The sequence below is a fragment of the Lates calcarifer genome, linkage group LG11, assembly GCF_001640805.2.
Source record: "Lates calcarifer isolate ASB-BC8 linkage group LG11, TLL_Latcal_v3, whole genome shotgun sequence".
NCBI lineage: Eukaryota > Metazoa > Chordata > Actinopteri > Centropomidae > Lates > Lates calcarifer.
In genome coordinates, this window is record NC_066843.1 from 15,033,431 (window position 1) to 15,054,707 (window position 21,277).

At 39.8% G+C, this 21,277-nt stretch overlaps 2 protein-coding genes across 5 annotated transcripts; both read right to left on the reverse strand.

The window, feature by feature from the left end:
* Window positions 1-1,223: 1,223 nt before the first annotated feature.
* On the reverse strand, window positions 1,224-8,045 carry atf7ip2 (activating transcription factor 7 interacting protein 2). Of its 3 annotated transcripts, XM_018672848.2 has the most exons (14): window positions 7,767-8,038; window positions 6,952-6,997; window positions 6,180-6,498; window positions 4,763-4,835; window positions 4,469-4,600; window positions 4,329-4,385; window positions 4,022-4,047; window positions 3,849-3,889; window positions 3,707-3,762; window positions 3,058-3,103; window positions 2,740-2,819; window positions 2,436-2,594; window positions 2,156-2,343; window positions 1,224-1,922 (listed from the first exon to the last, which is right to left on the reverse strand). In XM_018672848.2, exons 3-14 carry the CDS (start codon window positions 6,386-6,388, stop codon window positions 1,712-1,714), a joined length of 1,278 nt encoding a protein of 425 aa, XP_018528364.1. In that variant the 5' UTR covers window positions 6,389-6,498; window positions 6,952-6,997; window positions 7,767-8,038; the 3' UTR covers window positions 1,224-1,711. The 3 variants fall into 3 exon arrangements, with proteins under 3 accessions (XP_018528364.1, XP_018528363.1, XP_018528365.1); XM_018672847.2 differs by lacking the exon at window positions 6,952-6,997; XM_018672849.2 differs by lacking the exon at window positions 6,952-6,997 and having other exon boundaries at window positions 1,774-1,922; window positions 2,156-2,338; window positions 7,767-8,045.
* A 463-nt stretch (window positions 8,046-8,508) lies between these two features.
* emp2 (epithelial membrane protein 2) lies at window positions 8,509-21,249 on the reverse strand. Of its 2 annotated transcripts, none has more exons than XM_018672851.2 (5): window positions 21,034-21,249; window positions 12,371-12,703; window positions 12,172-12,280; window positions 11,945-12,085; window positions 8,509-11,721 (listed from the first exon to the last, which is right to left on the reverse strand). In XM_018672851.2, exons 2-5 carry the CDS (start codon window positions 12,446-12,448, stop codon window positions 11,552-11,554), a joined length of 498 nt encoding a protein of 165 aa, XP_018528367.1. In that variant the 5' UTR covers window positions 12,449-12,703; window positions 21,034-21,249; the 3' UTR covers window positions 8,509-11,551. The 2 variants fall into 2 exon arrangements, with proteins under 2 accessions (XP_018528367.1, XP_050930113.1); XM_051074156.1 differs by lacking the exon at window positions 21,034-21,249 and adding an exon at window positions 20,880-20,941.
* Between the last annotated feature and the right edge of the window lie 28 nt (window positions 21,250-21,277).

The window sequence follows — 21,277 nt, forward strand, 5'->3', positions numbered from 1 at the left end:
TCTCTGAGGCCTATGCTACGAACGGAGTTTAACCTCCTCTGATTTAACTCAGGGTTCTCAAGGAAGGTCGGGGTTGACAAACCCTGGCTGCCTCAGTCTGTGTTAAATGGTACTACGACGGAGGTTGAGTCGGTGTTAACTTAATCGGAGTTTGTGCGTGTGCATAAAGCGGGCGTGCACCGTATCTCTCAGATGAAGAGCGCACGTTAATTCCGTCGGTTTACGATGAATTTAGAGAGACTCTAGCGGCTGTCAACAAAGACAGGGAAACCTGTCAAATGTTCTCTAGAATCTTAATTGGAAATCTGAACCTGGAGGAAATATTAACATTCTATAAAGTGGTACACATTAATATTTCCCATCATTAATACTGCATATTTTGGTATGTAGTCAACATTACAACAGCCTGTCACATTATATTGTCTTTCAGGACAATAAAATGATGGTGGTCTTTAGACAATCCCCGTCCTACGGAGTCAGCCTCTTTCAGTCGTTGTGTCAATATCGATTGGTTGTTCCACCTGTGGGGCGGAGCTTAAGTAGAAGTAACACCGGTAACACTGAGTTAACCACGAACATAAACTGCTCGGAGCAGTTTAGGGACTCCAGCGGGTAAAACCTATCCACCTTTCGTAGTACAGGTTAACCGCGAAGTTACACCTGACGTCACCAAGTTACTCCTGAAGTTACCCTGATAAGCCAGTAACCTCGCTTCGTAGAACAGGCCTCTGCTGTACTTCATCAGCCTTAGCTGTATTCAACTGGAGAGAAGCAGAGCCGACACTTCCCTCTATTGGCAGCTTGTGGTTAGATCAGTGTGACTGTGCTAACTCAAAGGCAGTCCAATCCTTACATAACTGATGCAGTTTAAGTTCACAAATCACAAATCAGTGGTCCAGAGGCTGTATCTGACTAGAGCTGGATTTCAACACAAAAATAAGCTTTTACAGTCGATACACTGAAAGTCTGGTGTGTCTTGAAACGTGTGACAAAGAACATGCCAGTAGTATCTGCCTGAGACCCACTTCAAATAGCATTTTAAGATCCTCCATGAAATCTCTTAAGCTTAGTTGTGTACGTCGCTTTAAACCAAAGTATTCCATCCATTGTATGAAATAGAGAAAAGCAAGGAACTTTACAAATTTTGTGAAGCTATCACATCCAATGTTTGAGATTCTTACTCCATAAATGACACAAATTGAAGAAAAAAAACATACAGAGCATACATTCAAAACAGTTCACTTTATTGCCTCATGAAAAAAATCAACATTCCATTATACACTGTTAAAATTTTGTAAAATGACGTTGATCTGTTTTATGTATACATACTGCCATTACTGAAGTGATATTAAACTCCTCCCTGGTTTACTGGCACTCGACTGCGTCTGTGTGTGTGTGTGTCTGTGTGTGTCTTCTCTGCAAAGAGGGTAAACAATATAAATACAACATAAACACTCATTGTATGAGTGAAAATAGCGTGTTTTATTTTGTTTCAAAGGATTCTGGTTTGTGTCTCTGTGACACTGCCTCAAAAAGCAAACAAAAAATAAAAAATCAGTAGCCACTCAACACTCTCCATGTTACCAACCTTAGGAGATTTGAAAAGAGTGCTTTTAGCACTGTTAAAGTACTAACACATTAAGAGTGAGTAAATCCCACATGAAGTGGGGGCCTGTATTGTCTCTCCTTCGATCCCATGTCCTCCTTCCAACTAGTCAGGTATGGCTGCAGTCACAACTTTACTGTAGGGCCCATACCGGCCAAACTTGTCCTTGCCCACCACGGCGACACACACCTTGTGGCCAGGTTTGTACTTTGCGATCATCACACACATGGGCAGATCGAAGGCCCTCACTTCACCGAGCATCTTCCAGTTTGGGAAGACGCCGCTACCCTTAACCTTTTCCGTAGTCATGTAGATGCTACAGCAGGAGGAGAGAGAGAGAGAGAGAAAAAGAACATGTGAAAAGGCAAGGACAGTTGTAGTAAAGGCGACTAACTGGCTGAACTATGCTTCCATCTGGCAGTCATATCTTGACATAAGCAGTATAATAATATTCCTCACATTCCCCAATGTACACTGGCTGTGGGGGGTTTAACAGGATGAGACCTGCCTTCTTAACACACTATCACTTCTTCCTGTGCTGCTTCTCACCTATAACTATCCATGGGCGGCGCAGAGGGATCTTCCTCCTTCACCTTCCAGAGCACAGAGAGGCCAGCAGGGTCCCTGATGAGGGCCAGATGTACTTCTGGGGTCTGGGGGATGTTGTATGAGGCCGCTTCCATGCTCAGGACGGAGGGGAAAATGGTGGCGGGAAGAGGAGGATACACAAGCCTGTCCTTAAGGTTAGAAAAGGGGGAGGGAGTAAAAGACATGTGAGGAACCAGTCAGGCCAATTACTGTTGTGAGTAAGTGTGAGTGTGGATATTACCTCTTCTGAGTCTGTGTGCTTGGGAGCACTAGTACTGCCAGGAGAGAGACACTCTACTTTCACAGTCTGATCCTTTGACTTTAACTGCTTCAACTCCCCAATATTGTTTTCTTGTTGATGCTCATTTTCTGGCTCTCTATTTACGACCTCGACGCATCCCTGAATTATGCACATCAAATAGAAAGAGTAAGCAAAGGCAAGACACAAAACAGTCACAAGCAATGAAAAAAAACATAGTGGAAAAGATAGATGATGTAGGATTTTCACTTGCTTGAGTAACATATCAAAATATGACGCATCCTACCTTAGGCCCAGCGGAGCCATAAGGAACAAGAACTGAAGGAGGTTGCTCTTCTCTTAAATTGGCTATGGCAGCCGTCAAAGCTAAACATGGATTACATACAATCACAAACAGCAGAAGAGAGGACAGGAAAAGAGTAGGGAAAACATAGTTATTTATTCATGCACTGGCTGACTCATATTATCCAATTTGGGTAATATAACAGCTCATCATGTCAGTTTTTTCACAGCATGGAGAAATAATGTTAACGGTAGCTACGTGCACGAAAGAGATGTTTTAAGTCAAGCTACTCAAGTATTAGTTTGTATGAAATAATCTTACCTTCATTATCCGCTCGCATTTTCTTTATTGCATTTTTTGTTCTTTCCTAGAAATAAAAGACAGATCAACTTAAAGGTGCTTTATGTACGTTTTGCTATCACTACATAGCCTACATAGCATCAGCAGCTGTTTACTTACCAAGAGTGTTAGTCCATTATTACATTTACAACAGGTTAGAATGCACCCTCTGCACTCCATGCACTACTATTACTACCTATGCACTACTTATTTATCCTCTCATACTGGATTGAGGGCAAACTGAACACCAAAGTAACTCACTGTCACAAAGTGATATTATAAGAAAGAACAGCCCATGGCTAGTTGGTAAGCATGCTAACTTCAGTATAAGAAGTGATGGAAATAGGAAAGGAAAACAAGAATTAACATCAGCATTTCTTTCCTCCAGAAGACAGCTCTTGGTGAGTAAAGTGAATGAAGTTTGATGCTGAACTTGTAACATGGGAGGTAAACAGCTGTTAATGTTAGCGTTGGCTGTGCAGTGATAGCAGAACTTACATGTAGCACCTTTAAATCTCCATGCTTGCACAGTTTTTAAGTTTCTCAAAACAGTGTACTCCCCTACATCAGTACTGACTTTTGACTTTTTTGCTGGGTAAATTATTCATTAAAAAGTGATGTGTGTATGTACCATCTCTTGCAAGAACCTTCCACTCTTGTCTCTGCATTTCCTGCTCTTTATGTCTTCTGAAAAATAAAATTGCATTGAATTAATACAGAGGACTAACGAATGCAAATATTCACTGGTGTGCACATCTTCAATGGAATCTTACTGGGTGACATGGTTCCCGAAGTTTCATCATCCGATTCTATCCTGCAGAGTTGGACGACAAAGCAAACTGTGTCAAAACTTTTATAATTTATATTAATGCAAAGTACAATTTTACGCCAAGGGCCTTCATTATTCTCACAGAGGACCAATATTACTAAACCTAGTTCTAAATACCTTATGATGTGTCTATCCTGTGGACTCTGAAAGGCAAACATATAGATAATGTCTGAATGGCTGTGTGTGAGCCCAGAAAAACATAACAGGCATGTAATTATTCAGTGTATATATCATCACACTGTCTATTTTTAGTTACCAGACAACCAGACAAAGATCATTATATTAGGAAAAAATATTTTCGCTGTTGTGTGTTTGAACAGATTTACTAAAAACTGGATAACATGGCTTTGACACTTAAAAATCCTTGTTAGTCCATACACAATTGACATACATTCATGTGTATGTGTGTTTGTCTACATCAAACCTTTTTCATGTAGGCAAAAGCTGCCTCTGCTCTCTTTGCTACGATGTTCATTTGAGCCTGTGGAAGAGAGGAGCATTCTGTAAACATTTACCAATTACCAAAAGGAAGAGGTAAAAATGTGCATCACTGCTTGCCCCAACCTCCAGTTTCCTGATGGATCTTTCAAAGTCAACTCTGCGATCACACTTTTCAATGGTTTCTACTAAAGTCTGCAGCTTGCTTTCATTTTTTTTCACAGCACTGTGAACCTCCTGCTCAATTAGTTTCTGCACCTGTGGACACAAAGTCAAAGTAATCACACATACAGTAAATACAGGTATATGGTGCAGCTGCATTCAGTACCTTATGATGTATATACACTTGAAAAGTTAACCATACACAGCATACAATTTTACATGTTTAACAATCACACAGTTTCCAATTTTGTCTCTTACCTCAGACTGAGAAATTTTTATCCTTTCGCCACTGGCCCCAGAGGAAGATGATGTTGGGGAGGGCGTGTTCATTCTTCATGGAAAATACATGCAGACAAACACGCACATAGAATGTCAAGATTTATTATGTGTTCAAGTGACAATTTTCACTGCTCTACCATACCTGCATAAAAACACTTGCATATATCATATGTGGCAACATGAAAGATCAACATGATACAACCCAAATCATCCATTTTTTTTTTTCTAGAACTACGTGGATCAGAGAATTGGAGGTAAAGGTACAACAAGTTCACAACATTTGTAACAATATTTGTTGAGTAAAGTAAAATGCTCCTTGAAGCTGTTATAATAAGGTATTAATGACTCACTATGCACCTAATATAGAGTCTGTTTCAAACAGAACAAGTGCAGAGGAGGCATCACACTTGATATCATTTTATTTTCACACACTAAAGTTTCAAAGGCTTGCTTTTTAGATATAGGGCATATACCACAAGTATGAATCCAATACTGGCTAAATCAGTGAATGCTAAGTTACACAACACATACACTTTGTTCTATTACACCTGCTGTAAGTAGAAGTAACAAGATGTCATGTAATAACAAGAGAAGCCACTGCATTACAGCACGCAACTAAAAATCTGAATATGCTCCAAATTGACATTTCATTTCTGAAACAGCTGTCATACCATCACAAGCTACATATTAAGTTACTTTCAAATAAACATTGATGAGGTTTATAGCTCACATAAGAAGCTCTAATGTAAGTCCCTAAGATTCTTTTGCATTGTAAATAGCACATTGCTAAAAAAGTTCAGTGGCTTACACACAGAGGTATTTACTCTGACAGCAGTAGATAAGTTGATCATCGCTCTAACATAGCATCATGCTCTAACCCTAACCATCTTAAGCAAAGTGCTAAATTACTTATGGAGGAAGCCAAAGGATACAGGGCTTTACTGAGTCAAAGAGCTGCACCAATAGCAACAGAGCAATGAAATACAATTTCTATTTATTGTCCATGGTCCACTGCAGTCCTAACTAACTCCCTCTGTTGAACTGGGGAAGGTGAATCAATATGAGTTGCCAGCCACTTTTTCCCTTCCCAAGGAAATAAAATAAATAAATAAAAGGCTGAAATGAAAAAAACACATTAGGCAATTTACACCATCCATCCTCTGAGATCCATCTTTTATGCAAATCAAAAACTATTTATTTGATTGGCACAGCTAGTAACTAATTTAACAGCAGGGCCTGCTGATGCTGGATTAAGAAAATAACTCAACTAAATGTGTGGACACAATATTATGAGTCAAGCTGCAAGTCACTGTGACCAAGCTACAAGCAGCTTTGGCAAGCTAGAAACACTTAAGAAGCTGTTCTACAATGATGGAGCTGCTGGGGGTTAACTCACTCATCCAGAAGAAACAGGGCCACTTCTGCATCAGATCTCAATCCTTTTGCTTCTTTCAGTGCACGCCATTTTTGAAACATCTGTCCAAGGTACACTCGAGTTTCATTCACTGAATGTGACGTGGGCTTCTGAGACGCACGTTTTCGTTTCCTGGGCTTGGCGAGGTGCTTTACTTTGTCTCGAGCTGGTGTTTTATGATCCTCTTCCATTCTTCACTAAACCTGAAGTACACTGTCAAGTCAGAAGCTGCAGCTGCATGAAGACAGTTTTGGGGGATCACCAGAATGTATGCATCAGTGGGCTGACGCTTTCATGGAACCTGTCAAAAACAACAGCCACTGTTAATTTTGTTTCACTCCTACATTACAGGACTCTGGGTTGGGTAACCCTGTTATCCAGTACAGTCCTATTACAATATGTTGGCCACAACAACATCATCCTCCATACAATGTCACTATAAATGATGTATTGAAAGACAGTCTCCTGACATACAGATATCTGAGTAAAAGAAGAGGTGCACACAACACAATCAGTTATGTTCTAAATGTATTCAATGCAGTAATTTGGAAATTACAATGATTAATAAACCGTATAACAAATAGCTTTGAGTATCATGTAAAGCAGTATTGAAATATCAAATAGCCATAAATTGGCCAGAGCTACAAAATGTTCAGAGTTAAAGTGCCTGAGGTGAATGAATTATTCACTTTTGCTACAGAATAATAGGAGAGGCCACAGCCTGATATGTTGCCATACTGGTTATTTGTCCCACCTTTGTTGTCTGATATATTCTTCTCTGCTGGATCTGTATGTCTGTGCTGAAAGAAGTCCTTAAAGTTTTTCATTTTCATTTGTAACATTTTTCTCTCAGTCAAGTATTTACACAGCAAACACAATAAGAAAGAATATGGCAGAATGTAGCATCATTATTGTTGCATATTATCAATATGAATAATCCTTTAAATGGGGGGATTATTGTCCTGAAAGATAATATGATGCGACAGGCTGTTATAACTGCAAACTGCATACCACCATATACAGTATTAATGATGGGAACTATAAATGCACACCACTTTATACACAGATTTTATATTTCATCCAGACTTGTTGCCAGTTTTCCACTAAGGCTGCAGCTGAAATTATTGTTAAAATGAAGTGAATACTTAACATAATAGCATTACATTCATACAATACCACCAAAGTGTTCTATGGAGAAAACTATTAATGAGTCACTTTCAGAAATGTGCCCCACGTGTCGAGTATAATCCAAGTATTTTACTAATTATCACATATTTTACGAGTCCTTACATTTCATATTACAACTTAAGAATCCAGAGATCATATTATGACAAGCCTTCCTGGCTTTGTTGGCAGCCGCGGTTTTACATTTTGCAGCCGAAAGAATTAACCTGCGTTTCTCATGTAAGAAATACGGTGCACGGTAAACCAGAGTAGGTTTAACTCCTTTCATGTTACAGGCCTCTACTCAGGCTCACTGCAAATGGGGATAACTTAAGTTTCTAACAATGGCTGGGAAATAACCAACAAGTAAAACAGCTAACGTAAGCGAACAAGAGAGGTACCTACCACACAGCTCGTTCCAAGGAAATATATAAAATTTAAACCAAAGTATCACCTCAGAGGAAAATACCACCATCCAGAGAGGCCAACTGCTTGCTTCCACAGGAAATTCATTTCCAATGTTATGTTGGTTCTACTTCCGCCCGCCAGCATTTACAGCAGTAGTGCTTCCGGCTCGATTCCTTCACAATAAAAGCTTAATTCCCATAAACGTTTGTGCATAAGTCTGTGTAGGTTCTCAATCATCCAGGTCAGGTCTTAAGTACTACAGTTGAAGGCAACTAGACTTCTTTTAGGCTTCTTGAGGACAACTCACATGATGTCAGGGTGGGGCAATGACCAACCAGTGAGTCACACCTGGGCTCATGTGACCCTAACAACTTGCATAAGGACAGGGTGGGTTAACGGCTCTCAACACCACCTCCTAGAAGTTAAATACCTGGGATTCCCCAACCAGTTTTCAGAACTGAGGAAGCCTTTCAGATGAGAGGTGAAACATCTTCAAGAAATCTAAAAGAAGTCCAGGTAGAGATAAATCCACAATGCAGCAGTCAATTGGTCTGATTAAACAGCGTGTAATTACTGTGAGTATCAGCTGGCTCCTGTGCTGGATTATTTTAGCTTTTGAGAGTTCAAAAAAAAGAAGGTTGTAATAATGTGCAGTAGTATGGATGAAGGTGAAATACTGATCTTTTCTGCAGGAACATGGAGGTAATAGGTATAGATGGATACCTGAGTCAATGACAGATTTGGCACAAACAAAGAAATTTTATTTATTGTAAAATACATTTATTGAGATCTACATCTGGTGGGTGGGGACACAGGAAAAAAATAAGCACCTATAAATTCCTGCAGGGGAGATGAGTCTTTGTTCCTGAATCTGTTGGAAATCTGTGCCTCTGAGATTAGAGCGGCAGGATTCACCAAGCAGAAACAAGTTCATTCTTTTCAGCTTGACAGGAGCGCACATCAGTATTTATGTATGGTGTAGTTCTCTGTCCACTAGGTGTCAATAGCAGACAACAGTTGAATGATGTGAAGTCATGAAGACACAGTATTATCATACAACAGAGATCAAAATAAATAGCATGTTGTAATTTAATTTGCTTAAAAGAGTAAAAGCAACAGAGCCTGCAACAAGCAGAAACACTCCCATTTGCCATGATATATAAGCCTGTGTCAGATCTGACAAAAACTGGATGAATCCTATGCTACATAGGAAACTTGTTTAATTTAAGTTGTTAAAACATTGACCATTTCAACACGTCTTCATTATAAAGCAACATAAGACTCTCGATCAATGTGTAATTAATACTTCATTAAGCATTAGAAATATTTCAACTGCAAAAAATGTTTAAAAAACAAATCCCCATAAATACAGTTTTGGCTTCAACAAGTTCTATGATTATTTGTCAGTATGGCCCTGTGGTTATTTGTATAGATCTACATTGACTAAGATACAGTACATCTACATTAACATAAAACACACACACAGGAAAATTATCACAACCATAACATAAAACATTTCCAATTCTAAATCAAGAGTAGCTCTAACATGTCAGCCTTTAAGACAGAGTCCTGTGGTGTCTGTTGAATATCTGCAACAGTTTGCTTAATCATCATTTAGATCTGTTTTGAAATGAACAATGCTAAATCGAATAGTTGCAAACTTTACATGATCTATATAACCTGTAATTTAATTTTAACAAACATTTGCATGCAACCAGGAGGCTTATTATTTAGCAAAATACTTCTAAGATGACAACTTCACAAAAACCGTGAACAACAAACGTCATAATGTTTGCCTCCAATGTGTTGTTCTAATAGTTTTCAAGTATCATCTTGAGATAGCAGAGCAAATCTTCACTTTCATTTCTCTTCCCTGAATCTTCATTATTGGTGAGCTGGTATGTCACAGGCTCTGTGGTCCAAGGTCTGTCCAGCATGAACATAGTTCTATCATTTTACAACCCAGTACACCACCAATACCTTACTTTGTTGTGTTACTTGTTTCCTAGAAATGTTTCAGGACCTTACAGCTACCACGTTAATACCCAACTGTTCTCCCTTGACTGTGTCACCCCCAAACCAACACCAAAAAAGAGGAAAAGAAAACTAGTTTACGTAGTACTAATTTGGGATCAGACATTATCTCTATAAATGCTGTAGCCAGCAGTAATTCTACAAATTGGTAGTATATACAATACAGTAATGAATTTATTGACATTAAATGTCAGATCATATGTCCATATGGGTGTTGGAGAAGTTTAAGTAATGGACCAAATAAACAGTAGCTTGGCCAGAGAGGGAAGACTTAATTACTTCATACATCCTCAGTCACAACAAACAACAGTGGTTTTAAACAATAAATAGCGCCTGCCTTTTTTCAGTGAAGCTGTGAACAAAAAGACACAATAATAACAAAGAAATGTTCATTCCTATTTCAAGTTTGCATGTTTCTGTTTTGTCATTTTAAATCCCAAATATCACAGCACATCATTGGTTCCTTTGTCACCAAAAAAATACAAGTCAGTAACATATGAATACAAACAAAGGGTTAAAGTCCTACATACCTCAACTACTGTTTCACTACACTTCCTCTATATGTGTGTGTGTGTGTGTGTGTGTGTGTATATATATATATATATATATATATATATATATAGACTGAACTACAGTCATACAGCTGACTGAATGTGAATGTGTACACCATACACCATATACACTATACATACCATGTTTACTTGGTGTATCATTAAGGCCAATAACTGGGTTATTGACTATAGTTCAATCTTAGAAAGAGGATTTTGGCAATTACCTGAACTATACATACACAGCAAATATGTACAAAATAAATTCCATTGACTATAGTTTCACAAAAAAATGGACCCTTTGAAAAGTCCAGGGGCAGTGTCCCAGTAAGGAAAACATCCCCAGCTTTCTTCTTAAACCTTTATCCTTTGTGATCAGATATTTTAACAAGTTCCTATGAATGGTGTGACAGGGACCCAACAGACAATGACAGAAGGGTAGGAGACAAATCCAACAAGTGTGTTGGAACAGAGCTCATGTTTTGTGTAATGGCTGGGGGGAAAGAGGGAAGATAGGTATGTTCTCACTAAAATGGGCATTTCTTATTTATTTTCTACACAGAGCAATGAGTGAGTGACTATATTTGCATGGAGTGGATATGACCTCAGCTTTATGTAAATGAATCTATCAAACGCTGTGTACAGCAGGCAAAAGTCAGTTTACACTTTTCAAACCAGATATTGCAAATCAAATGTGAATTAGGGTGCATTTCTCATCTTAAATGTTAAAAATACATGAAAACAGAACATCTAAGACAGTGGGTGTATCAACTGTCTGTTGGTCAGTAAACTGTCAGCTATGCTTCTGAGGCATTTGTTTGAAAAAAATATTTATGGTACGGCCTGTCAACTGGACACACTGGGAGTCTGGGGAGTCCTAAAGCATCGTTCCCATATTCATTGAGAACAATGTACCATCAGGAAGGAGAGGGGTGTGTGTGTGACTATTTGTGATTTTGAGTATGTGAGATGGACAAAAGTGTATCAGGCTCTGAACCCAAGACCTTAAATTAAAATGGATTTGACATTTCTGGCATATTTTCTTATCTCCAATGGTATTACAAAATCTAAGGGTTAGAAAGAGAGCATGTGTGCAGGAACATTTGTTGAGAAAAAGTGTACGTCTTAATGCATTTGTGTCCAAGTGTTCCTATTTATACATTTGAATAATTGCGAGCCTTTGCATCAAGCCCATCACATCTATTTGCGCTTCCTGAGCACCAGGTACATGAGGCCACTGATGAGAGTCACAGGGAAGCTGATCCAGGCCACAACATAAGAGGAGCCATAGGAGCCCTCCCGAAGACTTGGCACATGAAAGGTCTCTTTCTGAGCCGTGTAGATAGACGCTGCGATCATCACACATAGAGCTGAGGGAAGGAGAGACAAGGGGCTTAGCTTAGCTTAGCACAAAGACTGGAAACTAAGGGAAACAGCTAGCCTGGGTCTGTCCAAAAGTAACAAAACCCATCTACAGGTATGTAGAGGTCAGCATAAAGGAGCCAGCAGCAAATCAGTTTAAAGAAAGCGACAAAAGCTGCATTGAAAAGTTCTATAAATGTGTGTGTGTGTGTGTGTGTGTGTGTCACTCACAGGCCAATAGCTGGATAATAGCGGTGAAAACGAATCTCTCTCCCTGTTTGATCCTGAAGAGCTGAAGGATGAAGACAAAGAAGCTGACGCAACATAAAATGGTGGCCAGGATCATAGTAGCTTGGACCGCCTGTAGGTAGGCTGAGGAGAGAGAACAAAAGGGCTGTTGCAGAAAAACAAACTTACATACACACACTAAGGCTTCACAGAGTTTCACACTGTCTTACCTGCTTCAGTGGTATGGCTGCTCTCCACAGGGTAGCAGGTAACGTTACAGGAGTACCACAGGTCAGTGTAGATCACTTCACGTCCAGGTGGCGACACCACCCACCATGCCTACAACAGGTAGGGATAAGAGATGGTTAGAATAAGGGAAATGTCCCGTGCTGCCATGTTACTGAATGTCCACTCTCGGTTTATACTCACATTGTGAATGGTTGCAACAAAGAGCAGGATGACTGCAGCCAGATGGAAGAGGATGATGAAGGCTAAGATGATCAACATGGCTACCCTTCTGTCTGGTTAATTTGTTTGCTGTTTGCTGCCCGTTGGTGTCAGGCTGGTTAAATATCTTGCAGGCTGCTTCAGCAGCTGTTTAGTGTCTCTCGCTGGCTGTTTGTGTGGAATTTAAGTTTTAGTTTTTCACTGACTGATGGCCCTGCAGGATGACAGCTTCTGTGTGTTTATTCTGGTTGTCAGACAGGCTGGTGTACAAGCTGATGGTCAGGGGTAGATCAAGGTCTCTCACATGAAAGGAGTCTGTGGGAGGCAACATAGATGTAATGCTTTAATAATACACACAAGCACAGGAAGGATCAATCCCTTTTTACCAGGGTATATTAAGCACACAGGTACAATTATTAGAGGTCCTACTCTGCAGCCCCACAAATTCTCAAAAATGTGTACATACTGTTTATATACACACACACAACTCATGAGAATCAGCAGCAAAAGTTTCGATTTTGTGTGTTCGTTTATCTTACCAGTGTCAGATCAGAATAAGTCTTTCTCATTTGCATTTGCAACATGTTTGTGGAAGTATTTCTGACACTCACAGCACTGAAGCAGAGCTGATACGCACTTGCAACAACTATTACATCTGCAACCATTTACCAACATACAACATTTCCAAACAACCATGGTGAAAAATGCAGGGTTAATGAAACAGCCAGAGAAATATTTGTAGCCTCCAAGTCTTCCCTCAAATTACAGAAAATGCCTCTGAGATGTAAGTGTGCATGTTGTGTCTACATGTACGCCAGACCATGAATGTGTGTGTGTTTGTGCGAGTCCATGCACAGTTACACTATGTGGGAGTGTGGTGTTTACTCTGCAGTGATTGAAGGCCTTAATCTTGACTATGATGTGTTGATAGCAACAACGGGTCAACTGTTTACATCTTCAAATGAACTATCTGCACCCTGTTCAGTCTTAGGTTGAACCAAAATGTAATAGTATGGCAGCATAAGCAGACAATATCATCCAGTGATAACCAGGAATGTAAGTGTCTTGAGATACTAAAAACAACGCAGCCACAGGAAAAATAAGAAAATTACAACAAGACATTTTATCATGCATTCTTGACCTTCATTGTGGACACGTTTTCATAAGGTTTGCACATTTAAGATTAATTTTGAGGCCAAATACCACCTTATCTTTTTTTTTTGCAGCGTGACCATTTGTAGCATTATGACACAAACTAAACTAAAACTAAATGTCCAGAGGTGAGCGGGAAACACTGTTGACAGTCAAAACAGTTGAGCGAACTTTTGCTTAAGAGATGATAATGTGATGAGACCTGGGTTTCTGAAAGGGTGTCCCCTTCTTCTTGAGTGTTGCTTTTTTCATATATTTCACTATGAACTGTCTTGAAGGGAAAATTCCATTAAAAGTAGCAGAAGCCCATTTTTTTATCTGGGAAATCGTTATGCTCAGCATGTAAAATGCTTTATCAGCATAATTCAGTTTAACATTCAATCTGGCACAAATAATCACACAAGACAAGGCTCCAACAAAATACTTTTACAGCACTGTTTTAAAGGTTGTTTTATAACTTCATGTGGCTGCTCAGTTAAGGCTACATCTGTGATACCACTATACTTGCAGTCTGCCCTCTGTGTGCACTGTAAACATCAAACCTAACTATCCCATGGGGATAATGTACATAAAAGTCCACATGTGCACACATATACATGTAATATTTTGATTGCTGGAGCCGCCTAAAATCCCACCAGCGCTTCAGAAGCTAAGCAGGCGGAGACACAAACATGTTTAAAAGCACATGTGTGTGCAGGCACGCACACACACACATACATACACAGAGCCAGACAGCAGAGGAATTAGCCCCCTCTGCCAAAATGGAGTCACAGTAAAAACAGCCTCTCCCCGCCGACAGGAAGCAGGCCACAGTTTTTTGTGTGCGGGCATGTGGCTGCGGGGTGTGCCAGAGGGTAGGCCCTCCCTGTCTGAGCTGGGGGGGGGATGCATATAGTAAAAAAAAAAAAAAAAAAAAGAGGTGGGGGAACATCAAAAGTAAGCTAAATACTTTGATTCATGAGGCACAGGGTTTTAGGGTTTAAGCAGGAATGTAAACAGCAACAATTTCTCAAGCCAAATGTTCCTAATCATAACACTCTGAGAACTAAACTGAAGTAGACAATGACCTGGCAACACACACACTAATTTGCACCTGAACCTGAGCTTGAATGGGCCAAGCGGATCTGAGCAGCTTACTAAACAAGCATGTACAACTCACTATGAAATCATCATAAAAGCAGCCATAATCATTAAAAACACAATATAGAATATATACAGTATATAGCCACTGGTACATTGTGAGAGGTCTGGTTTTTGCAATTTCATAGCTGCTAACTGCCCAGAAATTCAAACAAATCATAATCACAGTGTCTCTAGGATGGCCAGTCAGATTTCAGGTTTGACTTAGGATATGGAATGAAGCAGAAACACAGGCAATTCAAAGCAAACATCAACAATATAATTCACTACATCCTTTACAAAGCATCTCTTTGGTATTTGAGTCTAATCTGACCTGCAGGAGAATTCTTTGGAATAATCTCCTAGACACGCACACACACACACATATGCACACGCACATTCACACATAAAGCTGGATCTGATTCCATCTACAGCTGCCTTCTCGGCTCAGTGAGAGGAGGAGGAGCGACGGAGGGAGGAGACAGGGAGTGAAAGAAGGGAACCCCATTGGAGGGAAATGGAGGGAAGAGAGGAAAAACAAAAACAAGAGTGTAAACTCACGCACTCACACAGAAATATACTCTGATGTACACACACACATATACATACATAAAAAGACCACAGATATGTAGCCTGCCAAGTAACTCACAAAAAATTTTAAACTCTCAGACACAGTTCAGACAACTCAAGCTAATATAAATGTAGAAAGATGTATTATTTTGATTGTCCCAACTCAGTAGAGTACAGTACAATGGTTAGCACTGTTGCCTCACAGCAAGATGGTTCTGAGTTTGGACACCAGTCCGCCTGGACCAAAGACATGCATGTTAGTGACTCTAAACTGCCCATTGGTGTGCAAGTGAGTGTGAATGGTTGTTTGTCTTCATATGTCAGCCTAACAATAAACTGGCAATCTGTCCAGGGTGTACCCGGCTGGGATTGGCTTCAGCCCCTTTAAGGATAAGGTATAGATGATGGATGGATGGATTATCCCACTTGCAATTATCATATATGAGGATAATTATCCTTTTTTCAGGTGACAGACATTGCTGTACACTTTGCTATTACAAACCTCGCCACTCCCCATTAATCTCTTTCTCTCTTGCTGTCACTCAACAAATACCCGGTTTCAACAAACACATTAACTTAAATGTGGAACCCCGTATTCCCCAGAGATCCTAGGGAACAATGTTGCCTTGCATAGGCTTCACTCAGCACTGATAGTAAAGTGTGAAAACACTGATACTCACCCCTGCCACAAGGCAACAGCTGCAGAGCACACATCCACGTGCATGCTGTATACATTAGCCCCGCTAGTCTGGTATGCATAACATTGATATTTCACAGATATTCACACCTTATCTATCACAACTGACACATGCACACAGTGAGAGGTGCTTCCCTCAGCTGTGGTGTGTCAATCATCAGAGCAAGTCACTAAAAATTCTTTTAAATCAAGTTCAGTCGTAATCCTGTATTCATCATTCATCACTTAGGTCATTTATGAATTCATCTTGACTATGAGGCACAGATGTCTGACTAAAAAAGACAAAGAATGAGGTAAAACAAAGAAGCTGAAAAGAAGCAATATTTTAGGTTCATGAAAGCCACCCATCATATAAAAAAGTTTCTATTTTGTAGCAAAAAGGAAAGATACCAAAACTGAAGCATGCACATGCCATGGCACTGCTCTAAGTCCTTTATGTTTGACTTTTGGAATGTCTGGCACATGAATGAGAGGATACAAATGCAAAAAAGGAGACATAAGAGGTATACTGTAGTTTTAATGTAATCACATATGTAGGCTGACAAACTCTGTCAGACTCCAGCCACCTCGCCTGACACACACACTGACAAACAGGCACAAATGCTGCCATTCCTCCTCTCCAGTCAGCCTTATAATAGGAGGCTGGGGGACTCGGTGTAAGAGTGCAAGTGTGTGCATGTGTGTGTGTGCTGACTGATTCCCTTGCCTGGTGGAAAATGCTGACTTTTAACGTCCTTTTTTTTTACTCTTTTCATAAAACACAAAGCCACAGACTTAACTGGGCCTCCGAATCTCACTCCCCCGTCTCTCTCACTGTCCCACTCTCTCTTTCTCTGTATCTCTGTCTGACTCTCTGTCTCTCTCTCTCTCTCTCTTCCTGCCTTTGGCAATGGAAAAACTGATTGAGAAAGAGAAGAGGCAAGAAAGCTTCCCGTGGAGCCCTCTGGCCCTTTATGAGGTCGCACAGTTGAGACTTAAATGCAACATTTCCTCTCATCCAAACCTTCACTTTGGAATACTTGTTGGGATTCACTGAGCAGGGATACTCAGTCTTAAGTGCAGCAATTAGTTTTTCATGGACCTTTCTGATAAACTCATAGCATAGTATAGATAAAAATTATGATAATAAGTGACTTCAGTAAGGAACAAAGATGAAAGCTACAGTTTGCAGTAACAGCTCATAAAACTCTCCAATCGGTCCATTTCCAAGAGCTTCTCTTCCACATTGTAGTTTTTAGGTGTGTCAAGTGTTGACACTTTTTCCATATCCTTAAAAACTAAACAAACATTCACTAATGATGCCCATGGGGAGTGGTTGAAAAAGCTACCAAGTGCACCTTGAGTCAAGACTCCATTCCAGTTTCCATGGTCAAGAATGAACCCTCATGCTGATTTTTGCTTTTTGTTTTCCCAGGCATGGCCTTATAGTATCTAAACTGCATTCATTTGTGGTAATTTCTGGCGTTTGAAAATGCATGTGTGTACACAACAATAACAGCCATGCTAGGGTTTATTTTTAGAGAAAACACAAAAAGTGCATCTTCCCTGGAACAAAGCCAGAGGCCAAACAAAGCTTTGTTTAGACAGAGCACACAAAAACCTTCAGCAGATACACACAAGCACAAATGTACACACAGTTTGGTTTTAGTATTTATGAGTGTATACAAGGTCATGGAGCAAATACAGAATTATAAATATAACCAGATTGAGACTGCTATAATCCTTTACATTACAGAGTTGAGAGGTCTTTTATGGACAGGAACTGGCTGCCTACGCTGAAACAAGCTAGCAGTGGCAGCGAGCAAAAGTGGATGAAAGATACTGAAACTGTTTTGCTACTTGCACATCTTTAGTACAAGTGAAATTACAGTTAGGCCTGAGGGTGTCATAGGAGGATGGGCCACATTTTTAGACCAAATGGTGCGCATCACAACAGCCAATATGCTGTCGCATTTCAAAGAGTCAGAGCAGAAATGCTGCTTTCTTTTGACTGAATTGCATGAACACAAGCAGTAAATCCCAAATGCACAGTAGCATTGGTGTCTAGACCATCTCGTGGGGATGACGCTCATGCTAACTCATTAGAGGTTCCAGCCCAAGAACTGAGAGGCTGCTGTTGTTAACAATGATTTGTCAACAGCATTGAGCATCTCAGTCTTGTCATGCTTCATCTCCACGTTTTCTTTTCTTCAGTCTAAGCTTTTCAGCTTTTCAGATTTTGCTGTACTCATTTGTGCTTATGACTTAACACTAACTTAACACTAACACTAACTTTATCACAGCTGTCTTGCGTTGCATGTTAAAGAGACAAAATGTAACTTTGCTGGGAAACAGCGCCCAAAAAGTTATTTTAAGGCAAAATAGTTACATAACTGCTTTAAGATGCTAATATTTAGCATGTAGCAACTGGCAGGAGGTGAAATCTCAGACAAAAGGTTTTTCATCCTGAAATCATAGCTGATAAGATCACCTGGGGAAACACAATATAGGCAGCAACCATAGCTGTTAGTCAACTCTTTTTCTTTTTTTTTTACGTTAACCAAAATTACACATGTGGATGTTTTGACTATGATTACAAACAAATGATACATTCACATCCAAAATTGACAACAGCGTTTTTGTTACAAAATAGTCATGAGACTCTTTTATTACAACACAAGCATAACATGTCAACATTTACTAGATCTCATAAATCTAAGAGTCTGTCTGCATTGCTGATATAAAGCTATAAAACACTGGCTGCCTTGAGGCTCAGAAATAGAATATTTCAGCACTGCTGAGTTTTGGTGAATACTAGAGAGAGTGAGAGTCACACTACAGACATTGTTCAAAACAATGAAGCTGCATGTTGCAAAGTACGTTGCGTGTGTGTGTGTACTACATGCTCTTCAGGAATAAGAACCTAGAAATTGCTTATAAAAGACATATACACACAACTGTTTTCCTGCTGGGTTTACAGACTTCCTTCCTGACACAGGAATTCATTCATGTTGGACAGTTACATGGTTTTTAGGTGTGTGTGTGTGTATGTACAGTTTCACACACATTCCTAATGTGACAGCGCTGAGTAATCACTCCCATATGGTGGACAGAAGTTGGGGAACACCTGATCGAGAGGTAAAAAAGAGAACTCCTCATCTGTTTATCATCCAACCACATTCTTTTCCTCTGGGCTGTTCTCCCCTCAGTCACTTCACACTTGTTCCCTGATAGTTTTCATCTGTCAGTGCCTTTTAAAACCTCACACTAACCTCAGCGACTAATCCTCCTCCTATCAAATATCACACACCTCTCTCTTCCTGCTGCATTCTGTATGACAATACTTTCAAATTAGCACTGGTGCTCTCAGGCCTTCTGTCACATCACATCAATTGTAGTGTGAAGTAAAATAAAGTAGGGGCAAGAAGGCTAAGAACAAAAAAGTGCACTGTTGAAATACTTGCAGAGTTTTTCTACCTCTTGCTACTTGACTCTACTGGGACTTAAACACACTAACTTCAGTATAAATAACTTTTTAGGACCAATAATGCACCATGCATTATTTCATGAACTATTTCCTGTTATGGCTACAATGTTTAAATGAGCAACAGTGTCCATCAGAAAGCTGCCACATTGCATGCTGGAAATTCATTCATTCACTTGGCTGTCCATTCATTCATCCATTCATTCAGCTGCCTTCTTGATTGCTTAACACTTTAATTCACACACCTGTACTTGCTGCCTAGATTCATTTCTCCAGTTACATTTAATAAAAATGTAAAATGATAAAATACATATGTTTGTTTGACCTTTGGTGATTATACAATCGTGTGTCTCCTACAGTATGTTGTAATTTAAAGAGATCCAGATTTAGGTTAATGACTAATCTCCATCTAAGTATTTTTCATGTATCTCAGCCTTTTTCCATGCATTCTGTGCAACAGTTTATAACTGCAGATCGACAGGGGGGAATGCAAATTAGTCTCCAAAGAATTGTTGTGTGTTTGTAACGTAACCCTTGTAAGACTTATTTTTGTCTGTGGCTTTCCACAGACTTCACTCTCCCTCAGATTCCATGCAATTTACAATTCACGCTGCACATTGTCCGATAAAGACGAGGACAGGTTGTTGTTTTCAACCACAAGAGGGCGCGCCCAATGAAGGGAGATTCAACGGTATTCAACGGCCTCATCAAAACTGAAGTGCAACTCAGTCAACAATGCAAGACTGGGGCAAAGATATTCAGTATTGTAGCACAGAGAATGTATTTGAATGGGACCTGAACAATTTAAAACCCATGATGATCTTAAACTGCTCAATAGTAGCCAACACTTAGACTCCTACAGTTTACTCCAAAACACCAGTAAACTACAAGAAAATAAGCAATAAAAACTAATTTCGTGGCAATGTATAATGAGGTCACAGCAAACTAAACAAAAGCAGAGGTCTATAGTAATAAAATGCGAATTTAGCCTTACCATATGGGCAGGCTTACGGATACAAGGTAGCGTAACTTCAGTGGAAAGACTATGAGTAATACAGCAAATACACTTTAAGTCCCTATGAGACACACACGCGGACACATTTCCTGTGTTCATTGAAAAAAAAGACCGATTATCTTCCCTCGCAGTGCACTAAACACTCATTCAGCGCAGTCAGGCAGACAAATAAATTTAACTCACTCACACACACGCACACACTGGTGGCTGACAACGCCCCTTTCATTTCCAGCGTCTGAAACTTGGAGCCAGAAGCTGAGTTATGATTTGTGTAAAAATACCCACAGGGGGAAAACACAGCAGCGAGGGCTCCAGAAAGCTTCTCGTTCATAAATTAATATCAAATAAAATAAAAACGTAGGCTAATTTCCAAAGAGATACAAATAAATCCTGACAGAGCTGGAATTCTATTTCATTTTAAGGAATATTTCAAGCTAGCTGGTGGTAAATAAGGACAGTTAGGCTAAAAACTCACCACAAAAACACTTGAAGTCAACATAGGAGTATTGTTGTAATACTGAAGAGACATTTCACAGCCACACTGGATTTGAATGGGACATGAATCCCATACAGAAAGTTCCGTGCAGCATTCAAACAATATGCAAACTAAAAATACTAAGTTTACTTACCGAGTTTGGACCGAGAAGGAAACTGTGTGGAGCTCCAGGAGTGAGGTAAAAAAAAAAACGGGGGGGGATTATGGGATAGTAAACTGAAAAAATGCAAGAAAACAGTCTCCAAACGTGACAAAACGGGAGCTGGAGATCTTACTAGCGGTGCCAAAATAAAAAGTTAGATGCGCACGTTCTCGGGGCCCGGTTGTCGTGAGCGCGCGTGGGAGGGGTCGAGAGGTGGAATTGGGTGTGGTTTGGG

Excerpts from the sequence above, each read along its gene's own strand:
- emp2 (XM_018672851.2), bottom strand. The coding sequence starts at position 12,448 with ATGTTGATCATCTTAGCCTTCATCATCCTCTTCCATCTGGCTGCAGTC. Across the intron at positions 12,086-12,171 it reads CAGCCATACCACTGAAGCAG|CCTACCTACAGGCGGTCCAA; the intron begins GTAAGACAGTGT and ends CTCTCTCCTCAG. Across the intron at positions 11,722-11,944 it reads TATTATCCAGCTATTGGCCT|CTCTATGTGTGATGATCGCA; the intron begins GTGAGTGACACA and ends TCCTTCCCTCAG.
- atf7ip2 (XM_018672847.2), bottom strand. The coding sequence starts at position 6,388 with ATGGAAGAGGATCATAAAACACCAGCTCGAGACAAAGTAAAGCACCTC. Across the intron at positions 4,386-4,468 it reads GATCCATCAGGAAACTGGAG|GCTCAAATGAACATCGTAGC; the intron begins GTTGGGGCAAGC and ends TCTCTTCCACAG. Across the intron at positions 1,923-2,155 it reads CCGCCCATGGATAGTTATAG|CATCTACATGACTACGGAAA; the intron begins GTGAGAAGCAGC and ends CTCCTGCTGTAG.